The sequence below is a fragment of the Bos mutus genome, chromosome 2, assembly GCF_027580195.1.
Source record: "Bos mutus isolate GX-2022 chromosome 2, NWIPB_WYAK_1.1, whole genome shotgun sequence".
In the NCBI taxonomy this organism is placed as follows: Eukaryota; Metazoa; Chordata; class Mammalia; order Artiodactyla; family Bovidae; genus Bos; species Bos mutus.
This window is the reverse complement of record NC_091618.1, coordinates 121421125-121449110: the sequence shown is the minus strand read 5'-3', so window position 1 is coordinate 121449110 and position 27986 is coordinate 121421125. Positions and strand designations below refer to the sequence as shown.

The following is a 27986-nucleotide window of genomic DNA, read 5'->3' as shown; positions in this document are numbered from 1 at the left end:
CATGACTGAGGAACTGAACTAGAACTGAACTGAATATTACATGGCACATCTTTGCCACTGTACATAACATCCTCCAAAATCATTGTCACTGTCATCCTCCAAAATCATTGTCACTGTCATCCTCCAAAACTGTGTTAGCCTTTTTCTTCAGCCGGTTTGATCTATTTCCTTCTATGGGCTATTCCTTACTTGCATCTATTGCTCTATTATGAAAGACAGTGATCAAATTGAGATAAAGTATCAAGATCATAGCCATCCTTGGAGAAAAAAAAGTAGGAGTTTCAATGCCATAAACATTCAGAGAAGATCTACTGGACATATTAGAAGAACAATCTCTGGACACTGAAGTAGCTAAACTTTTCCCTTAAAGAAATTATGAAGAATGAGAGGAAGAAGATGTTTTCAGAAGTTCATGAAAAATCTTCAGATCAGTCGCTCAGTCGTGTCCGACTCTTTGCGACCCCATGAATCGCAGCACGCCAGGGCTCCCTGTCCATCACCAACTCCCGGAGTTCACTCAGACTCACGTCCATCGAGTCAATGATGCCATCCAGCCATCTCGTCCTCTGTCGTCCCCTTCTCCTCCTGCCCCCAATCCATCCCAGCATCAGAGTCTTTTCCAATGAGTCAACTCTTCGCATGAGGTGGCCAAAGTACTGGAGTTTCAGCTTCAGCATCATTCCTTCCAAAGAAATCCCAGGGCTGATCTCCTTCAGAATGGACTGGCTGGATCTCCTTACAGTCCAAGGGACTCTCAAGAGTCTTCTCCAACACCACAGTTCCAAAGCATCAATTCTTCGGTGCTCAGCCTTCTTCACAGTCCAACTCTCACATCTATACGTGACCATAGGAAAAACCATAGCCTTGACTAGACGAACCTTTGTTGGCAAAGTAATGTCTCTGCTTTTCAATATGCTGTCTAGGTTGGTCATAACTTTCCTTCCAAGGAGTAAGCGTCTTTTAATTTCATGGCTGCAGTCACCATCTGCAGTGATTTTGGAGCCCAGAAAAATAAAGTCAGCCACTGTTTCCACTGTTTCCCCATCTATTTCCCATGAAGTGATGGGACCGCAAGCCATGATCTTTGTTTTCTGAATGTTGAGCTTTAAGCCAACTTTTTCACTCTCCTCTTTCACTTTCATCAAGAGGCTTTTTAGTTCCTCTTCACTTTCTGCCATCAGGGTGGTGTCATCTGCATATCTGAGGTTATTGATATTTCTCCCGGCAATCTTGATTCCAGCTTGTGTTTCTTCCAGTCCAGCGTTTCTCATGATGTACTCTGCATAGAAGTTAAATAAACAGGGTAACAATATACAGCCTTTATGTGTTAAAAATGGTAATGTGTTAGGTTGGTGCAAAAGTCATTGCAATTTTGGATCATGATTTTAAATTATTATAACTAGGCTCATAACACATCTTTATCATTCAAAATAGGAATCATTACACTCAACACATTTTTGCCAACAAGAAATAAGTTTGATTATTCCTGTAGCATAAAAATCCATGCTTTAGGATTTGACAAATTCTTCGAAAGCATTTTCTTCCTCCTGCTGGTTGTGGAAGTGCTTTCCCTGCAAAAAGTTGTCAAGATGCTTGAAGAAGTGGTAGTAGGTAGGTGAGAGATCAGGTGAATATGTGGCAAGCCTTCATAGCCCAATTCATCCAACTTTTGAAGCTATGGTTGTGTGACTTGTGGTCAGAGGTTGTTATGGAAAAGAAGTGGGCCCTTTCTGTTGACCAATGCCAGTTTCAGGCATTGCAGTTTTTAGTGAATCTCATCAATTTACTGAGCATACTTCTTCTCAGATGTAATGGTTTCACTGGATTCAGAAAGCTGTAGTGGATCAGACCAGCAGCAGACCACCACACAGTTACTATGACCTATTTTTGTGCAAGTGTGTCTTTGGGAAGTGCCTTGGAGCTTTTACTCGGTCCAACCACTGAAGCTGGTTGTTGCTGGTTGTTGTATAAAATTCACTTTTCATTGCACATCACAATCCAGTTGAGAAATGGCTTGTTGTTGCGTAGAATAAGAGAAGACACTTCAAAGTGACAAATTTTTTGGTTTGCGGTCAGCTCATGAGGCATACACTTACAAACTTTTTCACGTTTCCAATTTGCTTCAAATGCGGAATGACCATAGAATGACTGACATTCTGTTTTTCAGCAATTTCCCATACAGTTTTTAAGAGGATTAGCTTTGATGATTGCTCTCATTTGATCGTTGTCATCTTCTGAATGGCCAGCCACTACACTCATCTTCAAGGCTGTCGTCTCCTTTGGAAAACTTCTTGAACCACCACTGTACACTTGTTAGCAGTTTCTGGGCCAAATGTGTTATTGATGTTGTGAGTTGTCTCTGGTGCTTTACAACCCATTTTGAACTCAAATAAGAAAATCTTTCAAATTTGCTTTTTGTCTAACATCATTTCCATAGTCTAAAATAAATATAAAATAAACAGCAAGTAATACAAGTCACTAGCAAAAAAACATAATTAAGAAATACACATTAAAATTATAACATAATTTTATGTTATACATAAAATGGCTGACACATTTCCACCCCCATTGTTCATGTGTGTGTGTGTGTGTTTTACTGAAAGGCAAATGCCTTCAACTAAAGACAGCAAAGCAAGCACCATTGATTTAAAAGGAAATCTGAACATGAAACAAATCAACCGACTGAAAAACTGCTTTGTATAGCAGGTTTATTATATCATGTTCAGTTCAGTCACTGAACTGTTCAGTGTCAAAAGGCAAATTTCAACAATGCAAAACTACAATTACATTTGCACCAGTCTCATGCTGCTGCTGCTGCTGCTGCTGCTAAGTTGCTTCAGTCATGTCCGACTCTATGTGACCCCAGAGACGGCAGCCCACCAGGCTCCCTCATCCCTGGGATTCTCCAGGCAAGAACACTGGAGTGGGTTGGCATTTCCTTCTCCGATGCAAGAAAGTGAAAAGTGAAAGTGAAGCCGCTCAGTCGTGTCTGACTCCTAGCAATCCCATGGATTGCAGCCTACCAGCCTCCTCCATCCATGGGATTTTCCAGGCTACTAATGGTCTTTTCATACTCTTCATGAACCTAGGCAACCTAGACCAACCTAACCAACCTAAACAGCATATTCAAAAGCAGAGACATCAGTTTGCCAACAAAGGCCCGTCTAGTCAAGGCTATGGTTTTTCCAGTGGTCATGTATGGATGTGAGAGTTGGACTGTGAAGAAGGCTGAGCACCAAAGAATTGACAGTTTGTTGGAGAAGACTCTTGAGAGTCCCTTGAACTGCAAGGAGATCCAACCAGTCCATCCTAAAGGAGATCAGTCCTGAGTGTTCATTGGCAGGACTGATACCGAAGCTGAAACTCCAATACTTTGGCCACCTGATGCCAAGAGCTGACTCATTTGAAAAGACTCTGATGCTGGGAAAGACTGAAGGCAGGGAGAGAAGGGGACGACAGAGAATGAGATGGTTGGATGGTATCACCGAGTGAATGGAGATGAGTTTGAGTAAACTCCGAGAGTTGGTGACAGACAGGGAGGCCTGGCATGCTGCAGCCCATGGGGTCTCAAAGAGTTGGACACGACTGAGTGACTGAACTGAACATGATATAATAAACCTGCTATACAAAGCAGTTTTTCAGTCGGTTGATTTGTTTCATGTTCAGATTTCCTTTTAAATCAATGGTGCTTGCTTTGCTGTCTTTAGTTGAAGGCATTTGCCTTCCAGTAAAACACACACACACACATGAACAATGGGGGTGGAAATGTGTCAGCCATTTCCTGCCTCAAGATTCAAACCTACTTTGCTTTTCTGAAAACATGATTCAAGCTATCCAAAAATAATTTAATTGACTGTTCTGTAAATTACAGGGCTGACCACCATGTAAACACCAGAGAAGTCATGTGGGTATTCAGTAGTCAGCTATCATTTTTCTGATAATCTTCAGAACTTTCTACTTACACAATTATAAAGCACTATATCACACAGGGTAATGGAAAAGTAAGTCTGTTTCTTATGCAAACTTAAGCTTGTCATTTTCTGCATAATATACATTACAAATTTATGACTTACATGGTCAACACACCATATCTGAAATATATCAATCTAATGAGAGTGTTCATAATATCCTCTGGTTTTAAGGGATGTAATCTTAACATAAGAGGTCTATTTGATAACTTGTTGAATGGTGGCCTTCAGGGGGATCAGTGTCAACTAGAGAGAGATAAGTGTGCTACAGACTTTTCTTTGCCCTGTTCTGTTTGATATGTCTATTACAGATCTAGATAAAAAGACCAAAAATAAAATATATAATCTGAGGGTGACAGAACAATTGAGATGATAGAAAATAGAGTAGAATAGGTGATGGAATCATTATATGAATTATGACATGTTCCTGTGACAACTGATTCTGAGAAAATGAAATTCAGTTGATATGATAGCACTGTGTTGCTTTTTGGCTAAGAAAAGATGTAAAATGAGAAATACATTATAAATAATATGGCTTTAAAGCAGTACATGAAAAAAAAGCTTTGAGGTTTTGAATTCATGATAAGTTCACTGTTTGTCACCAATGTATATGGCTGCCAGAAAAAGCTATTCTTCATCATCTCCCAGAATTTGCTCAAATCCATGTCCATTGAGTCAGTGATGTCATCCAACCATCTCATCCTCTGTCATCCCCTTCTCCTGCCTTTGGTCTTTCCCAGCATCAGCGTCTTTTCCAATGAGTTGGCTTTTTGCATCAGGTGGCCAGGAGCTTAAGCTTCAGCATCAGTCCTTCCAATGAACATTCAGAGTTGATTTCATTTAGGATTAACTGGTTGGATCTCCTTGCAGTCCAAGGGATTCTCAAGAGTCTACTCCGGCACCACAGTTCAAAGGAATCAATTCTTCTGCACTCAACCTTTTTTATTATCCAGCTCTCATATCCACACATGACTACTGGAAAAACCATAGCTTTGACTATACAGACCTTTGTTGGCAAAGTAACGTCTCTGCTTTTTAATAAACTGTCTGGGTTTGTCATTGTTTTTCTTCTAAGAAGCAAGCATCTTTTACTTTGGTTACAGTGTAGAAAACAATTGGGAAGTAGAGATAAGAGACTGTATGGAGAGTAACCTTTTATGTATAAGAAATGAATGTGATTTGAATTGTTATTGTGGCATTGGAGATAAAATAGAGGAGGGGAAGGTGGGAGAGATACTAATGGGGTGCACTTCACGAGACCTGGTACTCCACTAATGAAGAGAGTGAAGGAGAGGGAGAGTCACTAGAGAATCCCGGAACTCAGGAAGAAGCACCTCCTTGAGAAGGGGAATATTGAAGGACAAATTGATTTGCTGTGGAGATCAAAATGTAGTTTTTAACAAGCTAATTTTGATCTCATGATATTTGATCTCCATGAGATTTCTTCCTATGACATAAGAAAGACATGTTACGTAGGTGATTGAATATCTGGAGTCTGGTCAGTTTTTAGATTTGCTACAGCAAAAACCTGGAACTTTTGATTATCTGGCTATAACCCAAGCCTAATATATTGTTAATAGAACCTTCAAAAGAACATAGCCAATCTAATACTCTGAGGTTAGATGCAGTGGAAAAAAATGGAAGTGATATTTTATACATCATTTGGTAATTATACTAGTTACTCTTTAAGCTTGACAACTTAGAATGACTATAATGTTGTGGCTATAAAGGTGGCAAGACCAAGAGCTAAATCTGCTATTATTTTCTTAGAGTCAATATTCCAATCTAATCATGAAACATCTCTAAAGGAAGAAAACCATGTCCAGATTCTTCTATTTACATTGCCAAGTTTGTTTCATATGATGCTGCCATCTTGGCCGCAAGCTAATTATTGGAAGAATCAGGTTTTAGTCAGAGGCAATCACTTAATCATTCCAGTGGTCCATGAGATAACCTTTGTTAAGAATCCAGGAAAATTGAAGCATCATTCTTGATGGTAAGTAATTTTCCAAATCAGATTTTCTCTTTGATCAGAGGGAAGGGAAGTGGGGAAAAGCAAAAATAGAAAAACAGAAGCATATGGAGAAGAACTTACCAAGGGGATGAAGAGGATCAACCAGAGAGTGGAAAGCAAAGAGAAGCAGAAACAGAGTCACAAGTATGACAATTAGTAGAACAAGGTTTAAGGGACATCCTCTCCTGAGCAGATGACAATGTGGCTGAATTCCCTAATTCATTATGGTTATTCAACAAGTTTTTATTGACCACCGGTTTTGTGCCAGGAACTGTACTAGATGCTGGGAATATCAAATGAACAAGACTGTTATCATGGACACCTCATTATTGGTACCTAATGATTGGGGCCATGGAAAAAATTGAGGTAGCGCTGTAAGGATGTAGACAGCAATGGTAGGAGGGGCAGTTATCAAGAGAGAAAGACCTTTCTGAGGAGGGCACAGTAGCTGAGCCAACTGTGAGGCCACTGGGTAAAGAGTTTCTCAAGCAAAAAATGTGGAAAGCACAAATGCTCTGATATGAAAGTGTGCTTGAGATGTTTATAAATAATGAAAAAGTCCATGACATTGAACCCTAATGTGAACAGGGGCAGTATGAAAGGAGATAAGATCAAAGAGAAAGACCAGTGCAGCTCATTCAGGGAGTTGTAAGCCATGATTGGATTTTTCATTGTATTCTGAATGTGACAGGAAGTTTTTGAGGATTTGATCAAGGGGATCGCATGATCACATCTGTGGGTTAGAGGCATTACTCTGGTTTGTGTGCAGAGATTAGCTTGTAGAGGGTCAGGAGCAGAAACAGGAGAGTAGTAGGTAGGCGACTTCAGCAGCCAAGGCAAGAAAGAATGGTGGTCACACAAGGCAATAGCAATGCAAGATCCAGAGAACAGAGTAGGGGTCATTCTTGAAATCGGCACTAACACGAGTAGATGATGCTTTGGTAATGGGGAGTAGTCAAGGATTGTGCAAAGATTTTTGTTTTCGACGGCTGCATAAGATTTATTGAGATGGGGAAGACCCAAAAAAGAACCAATGAGTTTGGTTTTGGACGTGTTAAATTTGAGACGTTTCAATAAGTGTCATTCGTTCAAGTGAAAAAAATTGGTAGCTAGTTAGAAAGTCTGAGGTTCAGGAGATACGTTAGGCCTACAGATATAAATTTGGAGGTCATTAGTCTATCATTCCTGACAACGTACCTGTTTAAAATGGTTTTCTCTGCTCTATTTCTTACCCTCTGCCCACCTCTGAACTTTCACATAGAACTTTCATCATAAGAGGTAACCTGGACATGTCTCTATTTCCAGAAATCTGGTGGGGCCATAAATACCATAGTAATTGAAAGGGGGAAAAATAAATGAATATAGGAGCTGGGAGATGAGTCTATCTGGGCATTAATTGCAATGACATTTGGTAGATGTAGCATCTCTCTCCTGTCACTTTGGCCTCTGTGTCCAGTAACTCCTCAGAACCTAATATGAGAGAAGAAGGGAATCTGGCTAGTTTGTTTTGTTTTACTAACTAGCTACTCACTGGGTCATTTACGAAACCCTAGTCAGACCAAACCATTTGGTCAGAGTGATTTTTTTCAGAACTATAAATCACTCCTGGTACTACTTTGCTCTCCCAGCAAATATTTATACACTCAATAATTGCATATTCCACTGCAATTTGAAGAATTATACATTTCAGAGCAATTGAATTATTGATTTTGCATTTCAGTAACATTTCCTTTACTAATTCATCTTTCTTATGATTGAAGTTTCTTAATGTGCTCACAATGCACCATATGTTACTATTGCTTAATTCTGTCCTGAAATATTCATTTCTGTCTCTAAAGGGACAAGTGGACTGATTTCTCTTTTATCAGAAGCAGGAGACTCTCCTAGGTATTTACAGGTAATAAATGAGGACCTAAGTGGCTTATCCCCCAATAGCCTCATGAAGGCATTTCTGTGCTTTCTCAAGTCTTTAACTCATGAAAAAAAAAAAGATTATCATATGTGTAAAATATGTACAATATGACTAATGTCCTTAAATGTTAGGGTCCCACATTCTTATGATATTAGAGAGCTAAATATAATGAAAACTATGAGCCCTTGGGATTTGATTTTAAGATTTTCCTTTAAAACTAATGCTATTATTCTCTAAGGACATGAGAACAGTCTTTATTTAGTTAAACTAACCCAAAATAGAACAGAGGAAATCATTAAATGAGTGAACATATATCTTTCGTTGAGGCCCATTCATGCCAAAACTGTCGTGTCTTAAAAGTACAAGATGGCTTACAATAGGCAAAGTATCTTCAAAAATGATTACACTGGTCTTGAGAGAAGGAAGCCTAATAGCCTCAATAATTACCCTGAAATGAACTACAATGCTGATTGCATTATTTACTGTAGTCTCATGAACAAGCAAGCATGATATTTTATAGCTGCGCAGGAAGGAAGTTTATGGAAAGTAGCTATTAATGTGTCCATTTATATCCCACCTCTCTGTAAAGGCCCCAAATCTAGAGAGAATACAGAGTGGAAAATTTCACTCCCGATTTAGACATCTCTCTAGACTCCAGAGTAAGCTGCTCAGCTGGCTTCTCTTGCAGTTGAAACAAAGCTGGACGACTGCATGATGAGCCCCTGGGCCAGCAGCCCAAGAGCCAGGCTGGAACATGAGCTGCTGGACTCTCCCTCATGTCAGGGATACTCTTGTGTGAGAAATGAAAGAAGCCTTCCCTGAAATTGATGTTGGTCAAAATTCGGATGCACTTAGATGTACTTTTAGCAGTTCTAATTTGGAGGGGAAGGGTAGAAACTCTGGGAGAATGCTGGAACCTGAGCTAGCCTTCTTAGTTGTTATTTCAGCAGCTGTTATATGTACAGCTAATAGCTGTCTGATTGGGTTTCTTAGAGCTGCTTCTGACACAGGATAATGAAGCAACACTTTACATTGTATCTGTCCAAAATTCAAGAACTACTTTGCTTAAGCCTGGGAAAAAAAAAAAAAGATAATTAACTGTGAACATCGGCAAGAGTAATTAGGGGTTCTACAAAAATCTCTGCAAGGAAAACATGTGAGAAAGGGTAAAAGGAAACTTTTGTCATTATTCTGGAAAATCTGAACATCCAGACTATGATTTTGAGACGTATCTAGTTATTCCTTCTTCAACTGTTTCACTCTTGGTTAAACAAGGTTTCAAATAACATTACCTTACTGAAAGTCACATTACCAAGTTGTAGAGGTGAGACTAGATGTAGCTTTTAAGCAGGTATAAGGTGTCTGAGAGCAGAATGCCTGTCAGCCATGAACTTAGCACTCTCAAGAACCCGAAACAGTACCTGAACAGTACCTTTCATGGCGGGTGCTGTGTACACACTCTGCTTCCTTTGCTTAGGGGTTGCATTCTGTGCCTGGATAAAGAAAAAAAGGAAAAGTCTTATATTTGGATAAAAAGTACAATGTCATTAGCCCTTTGAGAGAAATAAACACCTACTAACAGTTTAAATAGAGAAAAGAAACTACTACTAATCCTTTGCATTTTAAAGAAAAACATAAATGCCAGGACAAAATACACTCCGAAACTATGACTAAGGTATAATTATATCTGTTTGTAGAATTGTTAATGGTTCTGGAGGGTTAATGAGAGTCTTTGTTAAGTAATACCAATCTATAACCCTATGGAATTGAGATGTTCAATCTAATAGCTTCATTTACTTGAAATTAGTGTTGAGGTACTTTTCCTTCATATGTTCAAAAGATCTTTCATAACAAAACTGATACTTAACACTCTTACTTAAGCACTTTGGATCAGAATTAATTTATTGGGGAAGAATTTTTTGCACTAAAAATGATATAAATTGGAACACTTTTCAGGGCCAAAGTTTTAAAGTTTAGATGGAGATAGACATATAGATAGATAAAGGTATGTATATATGTATAAACCATTATTCATTATAATAAATTATATATATGTGTTCTATACCTCAATCAGATTATATCAAAAACTCCTTTTTAATAGCGTATCTATTAAATATTTCAGTATGGCAAAGACTGGAGTTTTCATGTCTGGAGCATTTATTTTTGCTTCAAAAAGTTCGAGTATAAACAATTGCAAGATACTTTCTGAGGATTGTGCTAGGCTTTCCATCCATATTAGAAAGAACATAATGTACAGAGGCTGAAAAATACTAGAAACTGTTTCACAGTAAATAGAGCTTCAGGCATCTTTACTCACACGTACTGAAGCTTACTTGCCCTCAAAGGAGTCACCAAGATGTTGGTATTTAGAGAATGCAAAAACAATCTATTAAAAACTGAAAAAATTCAACCAAATAGTTACTGAATCCATATCAACCAAAGCAAATGGTACAAGTAAATTTCCCCAGAATAGAGTGTTGTGATCTGTCTATTATGCACAGACGCAGGCAGGGCAGCTCTACATTAGTATAAATGTGTGGATGACTGAGACTTCTGTCTCTACTGTATTCTGTTACATCTGGTTGATTTCAAGAAGCATTCACTTCCAGTTTTATTATATATTTATTCCCATATATACATATTCAAAATGAAGTAGAAAATTAATTCTACATAAAAGTTGGTTTGTTTAGTAAAGTTTATTAAGTAGCAAAAACTATTTTTATGTAGGGATTTAGTTTTCAAACCATTTCACGTTTATAATTTCAATAAAATTTTTAGAAATGTTTTGAGAGACACGTTCTGGTATTTTGTTCTTTCTACATTGCTGTATGCCTACTCATGTGGCCATTGGTTACTGAGTCTGCATGAATCCGATTCAATACTTATTCCATTTATGGACACATTTGCTCATTTTCTTGTATTTTGTATCTCCTTTGTTAGCAGCTACCCCAGCCTCCCCTGGTTCACATTTTCAACCTGAAGTCCTGCATGTGTGTGTGAAGCCTCTGGCCTCAGGGTCTGCTCTCGGTTCCACACATCAGAGAACCTTTAAGAGGTGTCTGTCCTCCACCTTCTTGTTGCAGGATCCCAACACTGGCTGCCCCAACCTGTGATGGTCACACTCCACCAGCCACTAAACTGAAACTATCAATACCGTATTTTGGCTCTAAAATCAGTAGTTTATTTTAGAGGTTTTTCCCAGGGGTTAGTATTTCGTAGGTGGAGAATCAAAGGTAGAGGTCACAATTTAATGACACCATTTTACTGTTTATCCAGTCAGGAAAAGCACATTAAATAGTTTATACAGCACAGTTGTATTGATATCATATTTTGCATCACAATCAGATTGAGCTGGTTGTGTTTTTAGCTGATTGGATTGGACATATATTTAACACAAAATAGAAGAAAACTTACTTCTGCTTGTGTGTTAGTCACCCTCTTGTCATCTATTTCTGCAAGAGAAGTAGGTGCAATTTAGATATGTTTTCTTATAATATTCACATTAAAATTTCAATAACATGGAACAGAATGAATTAATCATTTTCTAATGCTTATACAATATCCATGACTTAGTCTAGTGGCTGAGAGGGAAGCGAGACACAGAAAGAAAAAGTTGCCTTCTGAGATAACCCTCTCCCAAAGGTTTAAAAGGGTAATAAAAAAATTACAATGAAATCCCAAATTGCCCACCAGCAATCCAGAAGGAGGACCAGGGAAATGCCTCAGACCAGCTGTTGGCTCATGAACTTCGCAGTGTTAAGGCACAAATAACCTCTCCTCATGGATTTTGCAGTGTATTGACTGTAGCCTATGTCAATTTTACCTGTTTACCTATAAGCAGAACAAAATCTACTTTTCCACTGAGCCCAATCCTGACTCTAAGAGAGGCAGCCCTCTCTTTTCTATATGCTCCTGGAAAGAATCAGTAACTTTGTCAGAAATATTGCACAGAGGAGTAGCAACAGAGAAAAGCAGTTTAGTCCTCTTTTTGAGGTGTCCTAGAGATTTAATCATGACATTGGTGCCATCTTTGACAGTCTCAGAAGGAATTTACCATCAGATCTCTGAAAACAGAAGTGTTTCTAAATAAAACCACATTTCAGCTGATTATCTTCTGTTTATATACCTTTGAATATATATGTATTTTTTGGAGATCCTTGGATCACAGCTGATGAGGAGATAATCTGTAGTTCAACCCTATAGAGAAGGGCAGACTCAAGGACAAAATTTCCATAAAGGCTTTAGGTTTGCTAGTTCAGGAATGATCACTGACCCACAGGTCTTCAGAACTGAATGAGAATAAATCAAATACAAATGAAATAGCTGTGCACAGTTCAGCTCTTCGTTTTGCATGTGAATTTGTCATTTCCTTGTGGTTTTAGCATTTTAACATAGAATAAGTCAGTTTTAAAGTACCAGAGAAATCTATCAGATATTTCTTATAGTAGGGGACTAGAACATTGCCTTGTTTCTTTCTAGCAGGGCTATGCAAACTCTCCTAAGACAGCTATGGTAAAGCCTCTGTTTCTGACTTTTTATCAAACTCTTCACTTTCCAAAAGGAACTCTATTCATGAGCCTTCTTGCTGAAAACCTGCTGGGCTCTGTTGGAGGCCTATCATTTGGGGCTGTGAGTTAAACCACCAGGCAGTGGTTTCAGCTGTGTTTTTCTTTGGGCTGTTAGATTTAGTCAAAACTGGGGCCCAAACTGAAGCCGCCAGAGCAATGAATTTAAATGCATTGGAAAGGGGGATGTGGGAAAAGCAGCAAACAGTAGGGATAGCTTCACACTGTCGTGCCAAGATTCACACAGCTGTGTTTTTCTTCTTATATTATTTATAGCTTTCCACTTTTAATTGACAAAATTAGGGATATAGCCTCATTATCAAATAGATTTTTCTCTCTCAGAGCTCCCCACGAAATGGTTCATTTTTGTGGCCGCAGAAAAGAACCAGGTACAAAGTATTCTATGTGGCAACAGTGAAGGAGATGACAAGGAAAACGCAAGATGAATCATGTTGGGTTATTAAGAAAGAACTCTCAACCAGTAATTGTCTTGTGATAGAGGTTAGAAATATTCCAAACTACTTTTATGCTTATATTTCATGATTTCTGCTGTCATTTCCAAACACAGTAAAAGAAGAACAGAAAAATCAGATCATTTAAAACCTCAGAAGTCTGTTTTTCATTAGTAGTCTTGATTTTTATAAACTTGGTTTCTCTTATAAAACATTTTTTATCCTACCACAGAACCAGCTTATGTGGGGGTCAAAGAACTGTTGCATCATCTTATCAGTTGTAATTTTTAGTCTTTGGTAAAGTTTTTCTTCTTGTTTGGCATTTGGATTTCCCACATTTGCGCCAAGAAAATAAATTGATTCACTTAATGCATGGGTTTTTTTTTTGGGGGGTGGGGATGACATCTGTTTAAACAGTTACACTCATTCCAGTAATTCTGATTTTTAAAAAGTCTATCTTGTTTTCATCGAATTACCTAGAAAGCTGATTATGTCATATTTTATATCAATTTTATAGATTTAAAAAAATATCAGATATTTCAGGTAATTGGACTATCAAGTAATTATTTAACAAGCACTTATTGTCTTCTCAGCAGTGTGCTCTGTCATTTTGACCTAATAAACTTAATACCTTTAACAGAGTATGATTAATGAAGGTTTTATCCAATTTAAAACACTAAAATCTCACTATTCTATCACACAGAATACCACAGAGGTATTCATGGCAGGGTCCCCAAATCAAGACCCATAACTAAGAGTAGGGAAACAAGGTGAACATAAGAAAATTATTCAGAAGTTAATCATTTAAATGGTGATGATAGGGAATTTCAAGAAAATCTACTTTAGAGATAGGTCTAAGAGGCATTGATATGAGAACATATTTAGCTTCTTACTAAAGTTTAGAATATTTAGTACTCTTTCCACTTCATAGAATGCCTTGTATTTTTTTTTTTTTTTCCCCACTAGCTGTTAAAATTGACAGGGACTTTTAAAATCTGATTTGCAACTTGTACCAGTCCATCAGAAAAAAATGGAATAATTTCCATTTTTAAAAAAGGTAATGGAATATAAATGTAAATTTCTTAATGTTCCTTTATAGCTCATAAATTTAATTACTTGACATAATTGTTCAACCTGAAAATATGATATCAGTGTATTTCTAATTTAAATTGTCAGCTCATAATTTTTGAAGACCAATTTTGGGGGCTACAATTCATTAAGAAAAACTGGGAAGCAACGCTACACTTAAAATTAGATTTAAACGTATTAAGAAGCCAATAGAAGTGGATATTTGATAATTTTGAAGCTTCTGTACCTTAATCAAACTGCTAAACTAAAGGATTTCTTGTTTAAGTCAAATTCTTATTTTCTATTTGAGATCCTCCACTGAAAAACAATTTTTTCCCAAATTTTTTGCATTTTCAACTGTGTAGATGTACCGTGAATTTCAAAATAATTTTATCTAAGTAGATCTATCATGAACAGACTATTATAAAATGACGTAAAGTAACAGTTTCCTTTTAACTAGATTTCTCTATAAGAAGTAAAATTCTCTTTTTTAGCTATAGATGAAAGATATATTCCTAAAAGTCACAAAGTATCTCCATATTAAAAATATATGTCCCTATAAACATGTGGTAATATTTTAATAGCTTAATCCACTATAGGCATTCTGTCATCAATAGTAAATGTGTTTCTGTTAGGAACAGAAAGGAAGGTCAGTGGAAGTATATCTTTACAATCCTATCCCACTTCGTATAACTTTTGTAGATTTGAAAAATATAGAAGTTAGCTTTTGTCTTAGAACATCTATAAACATTTTCTTGATGTCATAGGCAATATTTCTCCAAAAAAAGATGCTTTATTCACTTTTAAAGCATGGAAGATTAAACATCTCTGTAATCTAGTTCTAATTCAACTCTTAGTATTTTATCTGTCCTAAAAATCGTAACCTTCATACACTCTCTGTTTTCTTGTCTCAAATGTAATTTACTTGAGGATTTTCAGTATGCTCTAAAAAGCAATGATTATTTATCAGATCAGATCAGTCGTTCAGCCGTGTCTGACTCTTTGCGACCCCATGAATTGCAGCACGCCAGGCCTCCCTGTTCATCACCAACTCCCGGAGTTCACTCAGACTCACATCCATCGAGTCAGTGATGCCAACCAGCCATCTCATCCTCTGTCGTCCCCTTCTCCTCTGGCCCCTAATCCCTCCCAGCATCAGAGTCTTTTCCAATGAGTCAACTCTTCGCATGAGGTGGCCAAAGTACTGGAGTTTCAGCTTTAACATCATTCCCTCCAAAGAAATCCCAGGGCTGATCTCCTTCAGAATGGACTGGTTGGATCTCCTTGCAGTCCAAGGGACTCTCAAGAGTCTTCTCCAACACCACAGTTCAAAAGCATCAATTCTTCGGCGCTCAGCCTTCTTCACAGTCCAACTCTCACACTCATACCTGACCACTGGAAAAACCATGGCCTTGACTAGACCGACCTTTGTTGGTAAAGTAATGTCTCTGCTTTTGAATATGCTATCTAGGTTGGTCATAACTTTCCTTCCAAGGAGTAAGCGTCTTTTAATTTCATGGCTGCAGTCACCATCTGCAGTGATTTTGGAGCCCAGAAAAATAAAGTCTGACACTGTTTCCACTGTTTCTCCATCTATTTCCCATGAAGTGATGGGACTGGGTGCCATGATCTTCGATTTCTGAATGTTGAGCTTTAAGCCAGCTTTTTCACTCTCCTCTTTCACTTTCATCAAGAAGCTTTTGAGTTCCTCTTCACTTTCTGCCATAAGGGTGGTATCATCTGCATATCTGAGGTTATTGATATTTCTCCTGGCAATCTTTATTCCAGCTTGTGTTTCTTCCAGTCCAGCATTTCTCATGATGTACTCTGCATATAAGTTAAATAAACATAGTGACAATATACAGCCTTGACGTACTCCTTTTCCTATTTGGAACCAGTCTGTTGTTCCATGTCCAGTTCTAACTGTTGCTTCCTGACCTGCATACAGATTTCTCAAGAGGCAGGTCAGGTGGTCTGGAATTCCCATCTCTTTCAGAATTTTCCACAGTTTATTGTGATCCACACAGTCAAAGGCTTTGGCATAGTCAAGAAAGCAGAAATAGATGTTTTTCTGGAACTCTCTTGCTTTTTTGATGATCCAGCAGATGTTGGCAATTTGATCTCTGGCTCCTCTGCCTTTTCTACAACCAGTTTGAACATCAGGAAGTTCACGGTTCATGTACTGCTGAAGCCTGGCTTGGAGAATTTTGAGCATTACTTTACTAGTATGTGAGATGAGTGCAATTGTGCAGTAGTTTGAACATTCTTTGGCATTGCTTTTCTTTGGCATTGGAATGAAAACTGACCTTTTCCAGTCCTGTGGTTTTCCATTGCTGAGTTTTCCAAATTTGCTGGCGTATTGAGTGCAGCACTTTCACAGCATCATCTTCAGGATTTGAAACAACTCAACTGGAATTCCATCACCTCCACTAGCTTTGTTTGTAGTGATGCTTTCTAAGGCCCACTTGACTTCACATTCCAGGATGTCTGGCTCTAGGTGAGTGATCACACCATCATGATTATCTGGGTGGTGAAGCTCTTTTTTGTACAGTTCTTCTGTGTATTCTTGCCATCTCTTCTTAATATCTTCTGCTTCTGTTAGGTCCATACCATTTCTGTCCTTTATTGAGCCCATCTTTGCATGAAATGTTTCTTTGTTATCTCTGATTTTCTTGAAGAGATCCCTAGTCTTTCCCATTCTGTTGTTTTCCTCTATTTTTTTGCATTGATCGCTGAAGAAGGCTTTCTTATCTCTTCTTGCTATTCTTTGGAACTCTGCATTCAGATGCTTATATCTTTCCTTTTCTCCTTTGCTTTTCGCTTCTCTTCTTTTCACAGCTATTTGTAAGGCCTCCCCAGACAGCCATTTTGCTTTTTTGCATTTCTTTTCCATGGGGATGGTCTTGATCCATGTCTCCCGTACAATGTCACGAACCTCCGTCCCTAGTTCATCAGGCACTCTATCTATCAGATCTAGTACCTTAAATCTATTTCTCACTTCCACTGTATAATCATAAGGGATTTGATTTAGGTCATACCTGAATGGTCTAGTGGTTTTCCCTACTTTCTTCAATTTAAGTCTGAATTTGGCAATAAGGAGTTCATGGTCTGAGCCACAGTCAGCTCCTGGTCTTGTTTTTGCTGACTGTTTAGAGCTTCTCCATCTTTATTTATAGTAGGTATATAAAAGAACTATTAAAAGACAAAGTACTGTAATTAGATACTCAATACATTTAGCACCAAGTTCAGATAAAACAGAAAAAAAATTATGTGTGTGTTTACACATCAAAAGGGAAAATAGCATTATATTTGTATAAGTCTTAAAACATTTTTCCTATGAATGATGATACAAGAAGAAAATGAAAACACATTCTTAAATGCAGTTTGTAAGTTAGCACCTATGATAGTCTGTTTTGTATGTAAGGCTATTGCTGCTGCTGCTGCTGTTGCTGCTAAGTCGCTTCAGTTGTGTCCGACTCTGTGTGACCCCATAGATGGCAGCCCACCAGGCTCCCCCCGTCCCTGGGATTCTCCAGGCAAGAACACTGGAGTGGGTTGCCATTTCCTTCTCCAATGCATAAAAGTGAAAAGTGAAAGTGAAGTCACTCAGTTGTGTCCGATTCTTAGCGACCCCATGGACTGCAGCCTACCAGGTTCCTCTGTCCATGGGATTTTCCAGGCAAGAGTACTGGAGTGGAGTGCCATCATCTTCTCCGATGTAATGCTGTTACTATGGATCTAAAATGGTATATTAGTATTTAAATATATTAAACAGTAATTTATTGCATGTGTAATATGTGTTGGGACTCCTGCTAGGAAGTGGGGTTTAATCCTCATAGAGAGTCTAAACTGTATTAAAAGAGAGTGACAAAGAAACAGCTATAGTACATTGTGATAAATAAGGGCTGTAAGAGAGGAAGTGCAAGGTGAGTGGGGCATCAAACAGCCTTGGCAGAACCAGTGTGGAAGAAAGGACGTTTAAGCTGGCATGGTCCTGTCAGTGGAACAGGAAAAATCGATGAGACAAGGAAGTTGGATGGGATTGGACTAGGGAGGAGAATAAATTTTAATCAGAAGAAAGTGTGGGAGTATATATCACTGGATGTGTGAGAAAACATGACTATTTTTTAAAAATTACACACACACACACACACAAAACAACTCAGATATTTGGACAGTAGAATGCCAGGGGTGAATTCAGAGAAGAGTTTGAAAACCTAATAAGCTAGATAATTCAGGGCTTTGTAACTACATTGAGAAATTTGGACTTCATTCTAAAAGTGATGAAAAGTGATGGTTAAAAGTGGTTTTAACCAGAAAGAGGTATGATCAGATTTCTGTTGTAGAAAGAGCCATTAACAGTTATGCATAGAGTGGTTTGGAGGAAGCTATCCTGAGTAGGGAGGTGTTGCAGTAATTCAGGTGGTAGAAAATGATGATTTGAACTAGATTAGAGAGATGCTTAAGAGAAAGAAGGGTCTTGACTTGGGGGCTCACTGGAAGTAGAAAGGGAGTGACAAAGAAGGAAGAAGAAGTCAAAAAAAGTTTCTGGGTCATAAGATGAGTACTTACGGAAACGCTGAAATACTTATTGACTAAGTGGAAGAGTCGGGAATAGTCTTTTTCAAAAGCGAAAGCCAAGCTGAAGATACAGGCCTGAAAGTCATTGTCATCTAAATGGTCAGTGATGCCATGCGATAGGATTAAATTACTCTACAGGAGCATGGTGAACTAAAGAAACAAAGGATCTAGGTGGAACCCCCCTGAGTAATAGCAATAGTTATGGGATAGACTGAGGCAGAGCAGTCTGTAAGGAGACAAGGGAGTAGCCAGGAGGTAGATGGGGAAACTTCGTTGGTAACCTATATGACTCAAGTCATTTTTCAGAAGTAAGCATAAATTTGTCCTGGATCATCCATTCCACATTTAAACTAGAGGTTCATATGCAAACTGCTTACACATGACTTGTTGTGTAGGTTATTTGCATTATACCATATCTAAGTATATATAGGGGACTGGAATGCAAAAGTAGGAAGTCAAGAAACACCTGGAGTAACAGGCAAATTTGGCCTTGGAGTATGAAATGAACCAGGGCAAAGACTAATAGAGTTTTGCCAAGAGAACGCACTGGTCATAGCAAACACCCTCTTCCAACAACACAAGAGAAGACTCTCCACATGGACATCATCAGATGGTCAACACCTAAATCAGATTGATTATATTCTTTGCAGCCAAAGATGGAGAAGCTCTATACAGTCAGCAAAAACAAGACCAGGAGCTGACTGTGGCTCAGATCATGAACTCCTTATTGCCAAATTCAGACTTAAACTGAAAAAAGTAGGGAAAACCACTAGACCATTCAGGTATGACCTAAATCAAATCCCTTATGATTATACAGTGGAAGTGAGAAATAGATTTAAGGGACTAGATCTGATAGACAGAGTGCCTGATGAACTATGGACGGAGGTTCCTGACATTGTACAGGAGACAGGGATCAAGATCATCCCCATGGAAAAGAAATGCAAAAAAGCAAAATGGCTGTCTGGAGAGGCCTTACAAATAGCTGTGAAGAGAAGAGAAGCAAAAAGCAAAGGAGAAAAGGAAAGATATAAGCATCTGAATGCAGAGTTCCAAAGAATAGCAAGGAGAGATAAGAAAGCCTTCCTCAGCAATCAATGCAAAAAATAGAGGAAAACCATAGAATGGGAAAGACTAGAGATCTCTTCAAGAAAATTAGAGATACCAAGGGAACATTTCACACAAAGATGGGCTGAATAAAGGACAGAAATGGTATGGACCTAACAGAAGCAGAAGATATTAAGAAGAGGTGGCAAGAATACACAGAGGAACTGTACAAAAAAGAGCTTCACCACCCAAATAATCATGATGGTGTGATCACTCACCTAGAGCCAGACATCCCGGAATGTGAAGGCAAGTGGGTCTTAGAAAGCATCACTATGAACAAAGCTAGTAGAGGTGATGGAATTCCAGTTGAGCTATTTCAAATCCTGAATATGATGCTGTGAAAGTGCTGCACTCAATATGCCAGCAAATTTGGAAAACTCAGCAATGGCCACAGGACTGGAAAAGATCAGTTTTCATTCCAATCCCAAAGAAAGGCATTGCCAAAGAATGCTCAAACTACCGCACAATTGACTCATCTCACACACTAGTAAAGTAATGCTCAAAATTCTCCAAGCCAGGCTTCAGCAGTACATGAACCGTGAACTTCCTGATGTTCAAGCTGGTTGTAGAAAAGGCAGAGGAACCAGAGATCAAATTGCCAACATCTGCTGGATCATGGAAAAAGCAAGAGAGTTCCAGAAAAACATCTATTTCTGCTTTCTTGACTATGCCAAAGCCTTTGACTGTGTGGATCACAATAAACTGTGGAAAATTCTGAAAGAGATGGGAATTCCAGACCACCTGACCTGGCTCTTGAGAAACCTATATGCAGGTCAGGAAGCAACAGTTAGAACTGGACATGGAACAACAGACTGGTTCCAAATAGGAAAAGGAGTACATCAAGGCTGTATATTGTCACCCTGCTTATTTAACTTATATGCAGAGTACATCATGAGAAATGCTGGACTGGAAGAAGCACCAGCTGGAATCAAGATTGCTGGGAGAAATCTCAATAACCTCAGATATGCAGATGACACCACCCTTATGGCAGAAAGTGAAGAGGAACTAAAAAGCCTCTTGATGAAAGTGAAAGTGGAGAGTGAGAAAGTTGGCTTAAAGCTCAACATTCAGAAAACGAAGATCATCGCATCTGGTCCCATCACTTCATGGGAAATAGATGGAGAAACCGTGGAAACTGTGGCTAACTTTATTTTGGGGGGCTCCAAAATCACTGCAGATGGTGACTACAACCATGAAATTAAAAGACGCTTACTCCTTGGAAGGAAAGTTATGACCAACCTAGATAGCATATTGAAAAGCAGAGATATTACCTTGCCAATAAAGGTCTGTCTAGTCGAGGCTATCATTTTTCCAGTGGTCATGTATGGATGTGAGAGTTGGACTGTGAAGAAGGCTGAATGCTGAAGAATTGATACTTTTGAACTGTGGTGTTGGGGAAGACTCTTGAGAGTCCCTTGGACTGCAAGGAGATCCAACAAGTCCATCCTAAGGGAGATCAGTCCTGGGTGTTCATTGAAAGGAATGATGCTGAAGCTGAAACTCCAGTACTTTGGCCACCTCATGCGAAGAGTTGACTCATTGGAAAGACCCTGATGCTGGGAGGGTTTGAGGGCAGGAGGAGAAGCAGGCGACAGAGGATGAGATGGCTGGATGGCATCATCGACTTGATGGACATGAGTCTGAGTGAACTCCGGGAGTTGGTGATGGACAGGGAGGCCTGGCATGCTGCAATTCATGGGGTCGCAAAGAGTCGGACATGACTGAGCAACTGACCTGAACTGAACTGAAGCGTATATGTACTAAAAATAGATACTATATACAACTTTCTCGTTTCCTCTTTTATGCTTCATTTCAACACAGATTGCATTGTAACAGACTAATCAGATATTGTTTTGCTTGTTTATTGCTTATTTTTATTTAAAAACCAGTATATTTGAGGAGGTTCAGTACATCTTCCACATTTTAGGCTTTTTGAGAGGTTTGGCAGTAAGTTGGGGATATCATAAGACTCCTTGGAAATCAGTTCTTGTAAAAGAAAATGTTGGTGGTTTAAAAAATAAAAATTCAGACACAGATGGATCAAATTTATTTCCACACACATGAATTTGAATGTGAAGTGGTTGACCAAATGCATTTTGCACTCATCTAAATATAACTCTGAATAGTGAATTGAAAAAAAAATGCTGATTTGTGTGTTCTCTTGCTCTTCTAATATTTAGCCATTTACTAGTCAGTTTTTCTTTTATTTTTTTTGGGGGCCTCACTGGAGTTGCATTTCCAAAGGTTGAGAAGAAAGTTTTAAAATATTCTTGTTAAAATTTTCTTAAATATTACTTCTTATAGAGGATGCTTCATATAGCCCGTGTCTCATCCCATCAGCCCGTCCATGACTTCAGTCATAGCTGCAGTAAAAAGCTCCAGAAAAGCTCAGCTTCCCCTGCAGCTGACCAAACCTATCTTTTTGTCCTATCTTTTCTTTAAGCTAACACCTTCAGTTCCTTCAGTGCTTATCCATGCGACTTAGTTTCCATAACTTGTGTTATCTTGTTTTTTCTCATCTTGTGAGTGCCCCCTCTTACAAGCTGGTGTGCAGAACCCAGACAAGACCCCAGGTCAAGGCACAAGAAATTATAATTGTGTTATTGTAGTCAATGAATATAATTTGTTTGTTCTCTGCATCCCACCTGCGATATTGTAATTTATAGGGGAAATATATATGTTTGGTTATCTGAATTTGGCCTTCAGCCACAATTCCTAGACAAGAGCTTCCCAAACATTTGGAATTTCCTGAGATAAGAGCAGTGAGATAATACTTGGACTCTTGTCCTCAATTCTTAAAAAAAACTCTTGTCCTCAGTTCTTCAAGGAAGGTGACTTTGGATCCCACTCAAGGTAGGGGCTGGTTGCCAACTATGCGATTAGAGGGTTGGAGCTTTGTCTCACCTCCTAATTTCCAGGGAAGAGGAGAGCGACTTGAGGTTGAATAGGACATTGCCCTATATATCTCTTCACATGGCTGTTGATTCAAATCCTCTAATATCCTTTTATAATACAGTAATCTAATGGGTAAATGAGTTTTCCTGAGTTCTGTGAGCCATTCTAGCAATTTAATCAAACCCAAAAAGGAAGTCATTGGAACCTCCAGTTTGTTAGTAGCATAAGTACCTTCCTGGGCTAACAACTAACATCTGAAGTGGAGGATGGTCTTGTAGGATCGAGTCCTCAGCCTGTGAAACATGGTGCTATCTTTTTTAGAATTAGAATAGAGTTGAATTCTCAGACACCGTGCTGGTGTCCTGAGAATTACTTGTTGGTGTGGGGAAGAATTGGCTTGTTGGTATGAGGAACACACCCCTGTTGGAATTGGGTCTGGAAATTCTTGTCACCACCACAAAAGAGAAATGCCGCATTTATCTTTCCTCTTTCTCCCTAGCCATTCTCTAGCTCTAGGAGAACTAACCGCAGGTGGAGTTATTGTTGCCAAGGGACAGTATGGGCATGGAGACAGTATATATGAGTTCCAGCTTCTATTCTTCAGGTGGGCAGCACTAGAAAGGCTGTCTAGGTGCCTCTCAGGAGACCCCAACACAGTCGAGCCTCCATTCTACAGGAATGACTTTGATTATGAGCCTTTTCCTTTTTCCTTCATCCTTATCTCACTCATTCTTGTTTTCTGAGACTACATTCCAGTTAAAGTACTTCCATCCTGACCCTTTTCTCAGATTCTGCATTCCAGAGACTCTAAACTAAGTCACTTATATTTGGCATTTTACCTATGACGTGGAATAGTACTTGGACTTAATAGAACAAAGATCAAGAAACATTCATTTCTATTTCTCATTGAGGTCTAACCAAATTTAAAGGGAAAAACAGTAAGTCATAACTTGTTATTCTGGTTCAGCAGTTCCTTTTCAGTGAGTATAATTACTTAGTCTAATTGATCATAAATAATATTTTGTGTTAACTACCATGTATGCTGACATGAAGAGAGTTATATGTATAGAAAAGAAAAATGTAGGTACTAATCCTGCCTACCAGAAGTTTACAAAATAATTGGAAAAATGAACACTATGAAATAATTAAACATCATATCAAATGAATGCAGATAAATATTCTGTAAATTCAATGATAAGCACTTTGAAGCTGTCAAAGATGGAAATAAACATAATCATATGTTCTCAATCAAAGGGAAGAAGCAAATATTAAAATAGGCTTTGTAGGGTGAAAAGTAATTATATTAACACACGAATGAACATATGTTATATGAATAATTTGGTCTACTTATAATTTTTTTCTTTTTTTAACTTTTATAACATTTTCTTGGCTCATCCACTTTATTTACTACAGGTAGCTACATTTGGAAAATCTTTTAATAAGATAAGAGCTTTGTATAAAGTTTTTTCTAATGTTGATGATTGATATTCTATTTTTAGAAATTTTAGAGAACTTTAAAGAGTAGCTATTTTCTTTTAAAAAATCTGTAGTGTATTGCTATACTACTGTTTAAATATTGCACATGTGCCTAAAATTTTTCAAAATATGACAAAGACTTCTAATTTTCTGAAAGATTGAAGTAGCCAATCCAAGAGAAATGAGAAATCTCTAATAGAGGGCTATTTGAGCAGGACAATTTGATGATCACTTCTGAAACACTTTCTATGAAAATTATGATGAAATAATGTAAGATACCAACATAAGAAAGGATTTCAAAGTAGGCTAGTAACTGGCTCATGTTTCCAGTCCTAATAGTAATTTATTCTGCTCAATAGGAAAAATAGAAAAGTAGATCAATACTTGTGTAAGTAGAAAAGTAAAATTTTCAGTATTAGAGACAAATGAAAAACATAGAAATTTAGAATTGGAAGAACTTAATATCTACTGTAAATTCTTACTCAAAGAAAGTTACAACATCAAAATGGTGAAATAAAAATTTCCCATCACCTTGTTCCTAAAGAACCCTGGTATTGAGAATCTCACAAGTCAGAAGTCTAGTGTAGAAGTTCCAGCACACTGTTGGAGCAGAAAAAGAAAATCTGAGAATGTACACATTGAAAAGCATAAAAGGAAGAGTCTCACTTTACCCACACTACTCCTCCCCCAAGGCAGCATAACTCAGTGCCAAGAGAGATCTTCTTTGACCACAGTTTCTCCTACAGGGAACAGAGAGAGTCTGTGAGTGTGTTCCCAGCCTTCCCCGTTGTGTGGGTTGCTGCTAAAGAGACCCACTTCTTTCTCAACCTATCCAGAATACTGAAGTGTGCTGTATAACTAAGAGGTGGGGAGCAGCTGGAAAACTAGCAGTCAGGCTCTTGGTGGGCACTAAAGAGATGTGGATCCTACTAACTGTGTTGCAGACTCCATCAGGAAGCCCACCACAAGCTACTAGGGGTAACCTGCCTATTGGTCCTTCCAGCTGGCCCCCAGACTCCATTCACATCACCCACACACACTCCCACTTCATGCTAGGTCATGCACTTGCCTTCAAGGGCAGCAGGGGCAAGCTTTTTCAGTAGACTAGTGAGCAAGCACAAAAGCTGGCTCAACTCCATGGGACTGAAAGAAGGCACACAAACCTGAGCATTCAGCATTGCCCTAAGGAAAGTGAATGGGCGACTGTCAGCATTCAGCCTGATTTTGCCGGATCTAGAGGAGGTATACAATCTTAGCCTCAAGATCCCTAACAGGGCTGACAGAGGTATTTCTCTCCTGAAGCCAGTCAATAGAGACTGAAGTAGGCAAATGCTTCTTCATATGTGAAGAGAGCGATGCAAGTCATCAAAGACATGGCACACCACATAATGTCCTAGATACTGCTGCTGCTGCTAAGTCGCTTCAGTCGTGTCTGACTCTGCAACCCCAGAGATGGCAGCCCACCAGGCTCCCCCGTCCCTGGGATTCTCCAGGCAAGAACACTGGAGTGGGTTGCCATTTCCTTCTCCAATGCATGAAAGTGAAAAGTGAAAGTGAAGTCGCCCAGTCGTGTCCAACTCCTAGCGACCCCATGGACTGCAACCTACCAGGCTCCTCCGTCCATGGGATTTTCCAGGCAAGAGTACTGGAGTGGGTTGCCATTGCCTTCTCCATCCTAGATATTAACACCACAGAAATGGAGATCTGCAGTTTGCCACAAAAAATATTGGAACAAATAGCTGTTTTAAGAAATCTCAGTGAGCTACAAGAGTCAAAAAAAGACAGTTTAACAAACAAGAGACAATTCAAAAAAATCAGGACTCAAGAACACCTGATTTGTTGAACTTTCTGTGTATACATGTATATGTACCAAATAGAAATTCTGGAGCAGAAGAATGCAATGAATGAAATGAAAAATGCAATAGAGAGCAAGAGTAGACTTGATCAAAGAATAGAAAGAATTGGTAAAGTAGAAAGCAGGTCATTTGAAATTATCCTGTCAGAGGCAAACAAGAAACAAAAGAATGAAAAAGAGTGAAGAAATCTAAGTGAACTATAGGAAACTATTAAAAGAAGTAATCTGTGCATCCCAGAAGGAGAAGAGATGGAAAGGGGGGCAGAAAGTTTATTATTTTAAAAGATGAGAATTTCTTAAATCTTGGGTGAGGTTTACAACTCCAAGTACATGAAACTTGCTGCTAAGTCGCTTCAGTCGTGTCCGACTCTGTGTGACCCCATAGACGGCAGCCCACCAGGCTCCCCTGTCCCTGAGATTCTCAGGCAAGAACACTGGAGTGGGTTGCCATTTCCTTCTCCAATGCATGAAAGTGAAAAGTGAAAGTTAAGTCTCTCAGTTGTATCTGACTCTTAGCAACCCCATGGACTGCAGCCCACCAGGCTCCTCCGTCCATGGGATTTTCCAGGCAAGAGTACTGGAGTGGGGTGCCATTGGCTTCTCTGACATGAAGCTTATAGCTCTCCAAAAAATTTCAACTCAAAAATATGTTCTACCAAGACACAATATAATAAAACTGTCTAAAATTAAGGACAAAGGGAGAATTTTTAGAGAGGCAAGAGAAAAATGTTCACATATAGGAGAACTCCCATGAGACTATGATTGGGTTTTGCAGCAGAAACCTTACTGTCCAGGAAAGAGTAGAATATATTCAGTGTTTGAAGGAAAAAATAGTCACTACAGAAAATAGTGTGGAGGTTCCCAAAAAAATTAAAAATAGAGCTACTCTGGTGGTTTCATTGTTAAGTTGTGTCCAGGCCTTGCAACTCCATGGACTGCAGCCAGCCAGGTTCCTCTGTCCATGGGATTTCCCAGGTACGAATATTGGAGTGGGTAGCCATTTCCTTCTCCAGAGGATATTCCTGACCTAGAGAACTACCCTGTGATCCACAAGTTCCACATCTGGGTAATTATCCAAAGAAAAAGAAAACACCTATATTCATTAAAGTATTATTTACAACAGCCAAGATAGGGAAACAACCAATTGTCCATTAATGGATGAATGAATAAAGAAAATGTGGTATACATATAGATCTTCCTTAACTTATGATGGGATTATGTCCTGATAATTCCATCATACATTGAAAATACTGTAAGTTGAAAATGCATTTAATACACCTACCTACTGATCATCAAGTTTAGCCTCGCCTGCCTTAAACATGTTCAGAAGACTTGCATTAGCCTAGAGTTGGGCATAATCATCTAACACAAAGACTTTTATAATAAAGTATTGAATATCTCCTGTAATTTTTTAAATACTGTACTGAAAGTGGAAACCAGAATGGTTGCAAGTGTATTTACCATTGTGATCGCATGGCTCACTGTGAGGTACAGCTAGCTGCTGCCGCCCAGCATCAGCAGAGTCTGGTAACAAATATCACTAGACCAGGAAAAGATCAAAATTCAATTTGTTTCTACTAAATGAGTTTTGCTGTAGCACCATCATAATGTTGAAAAATTATATAAGTTGAACTATCATAAGCTAGGGACCATCTGATATAATGGACTATTATTCAGCCATGAAAAGAAAGAAATTCTGCCATTTGTGACAGCAGAGATGGAACTTTAGGGATTACGTTTAAATGAAATGAATCAGAGAATGACAAATACTGTATGATCTCAGTTATCTATGAAATTTTAAAAATTAAAACTCAAAGAAACAGAGAGGTTGTCAGGGTCTAGAGGTAGAGAAAAGGGAAGATGTTGCCAAAGAATACAAGCAGGGTTGTAAGATGAATAAGATCTGGGGATATTATGTACAGTACAGTAACTAGTGAATGATGCCATATATTTTTTGTGCCACCTTAGTCTTATTGGGAGAAGGCGATGGCACCCCACTCCAGTACTCTTGCCTGGAAAATCCCATGGATGGAGGAGCCTGGTAGGTTGCAATCCATGGGGTCTCAAAATCAGACGTGACTGAGCAACTTCACTTT

The 27986-nt window shown here is 38.7% G+C and overlaps 1 protein-coding gene across 2 annotated transcripts in view; it reads right to left on the bottom strand.

The window, feature by feature from the left end:
* Positions 1-27986, bottom strand: part of PPP1R1C (protein phosphatase 1 regulatory inhibitor subunit 1C) — a 122802-nt gene that overhangs the window by 56792 nt on the left and 38024 nt on the right. For both annotated transcript variants that reach the window (XM_005905935.1, XM_005905936.2), the window contains exons 3-4: positions 11309-11346; positions 9327-9387 (exon numbers count right to left, since the gene is read on the bottom strand). In XM_005905935.1, the coding sequence (XP_005905997.1) occupies positions 9327-9387; positions 11309-11346 (99 nt within the window). The remainder of the gene's footprint in view (positions 1-9326; positions 9388-11308; positions 11347-27986) is intronic.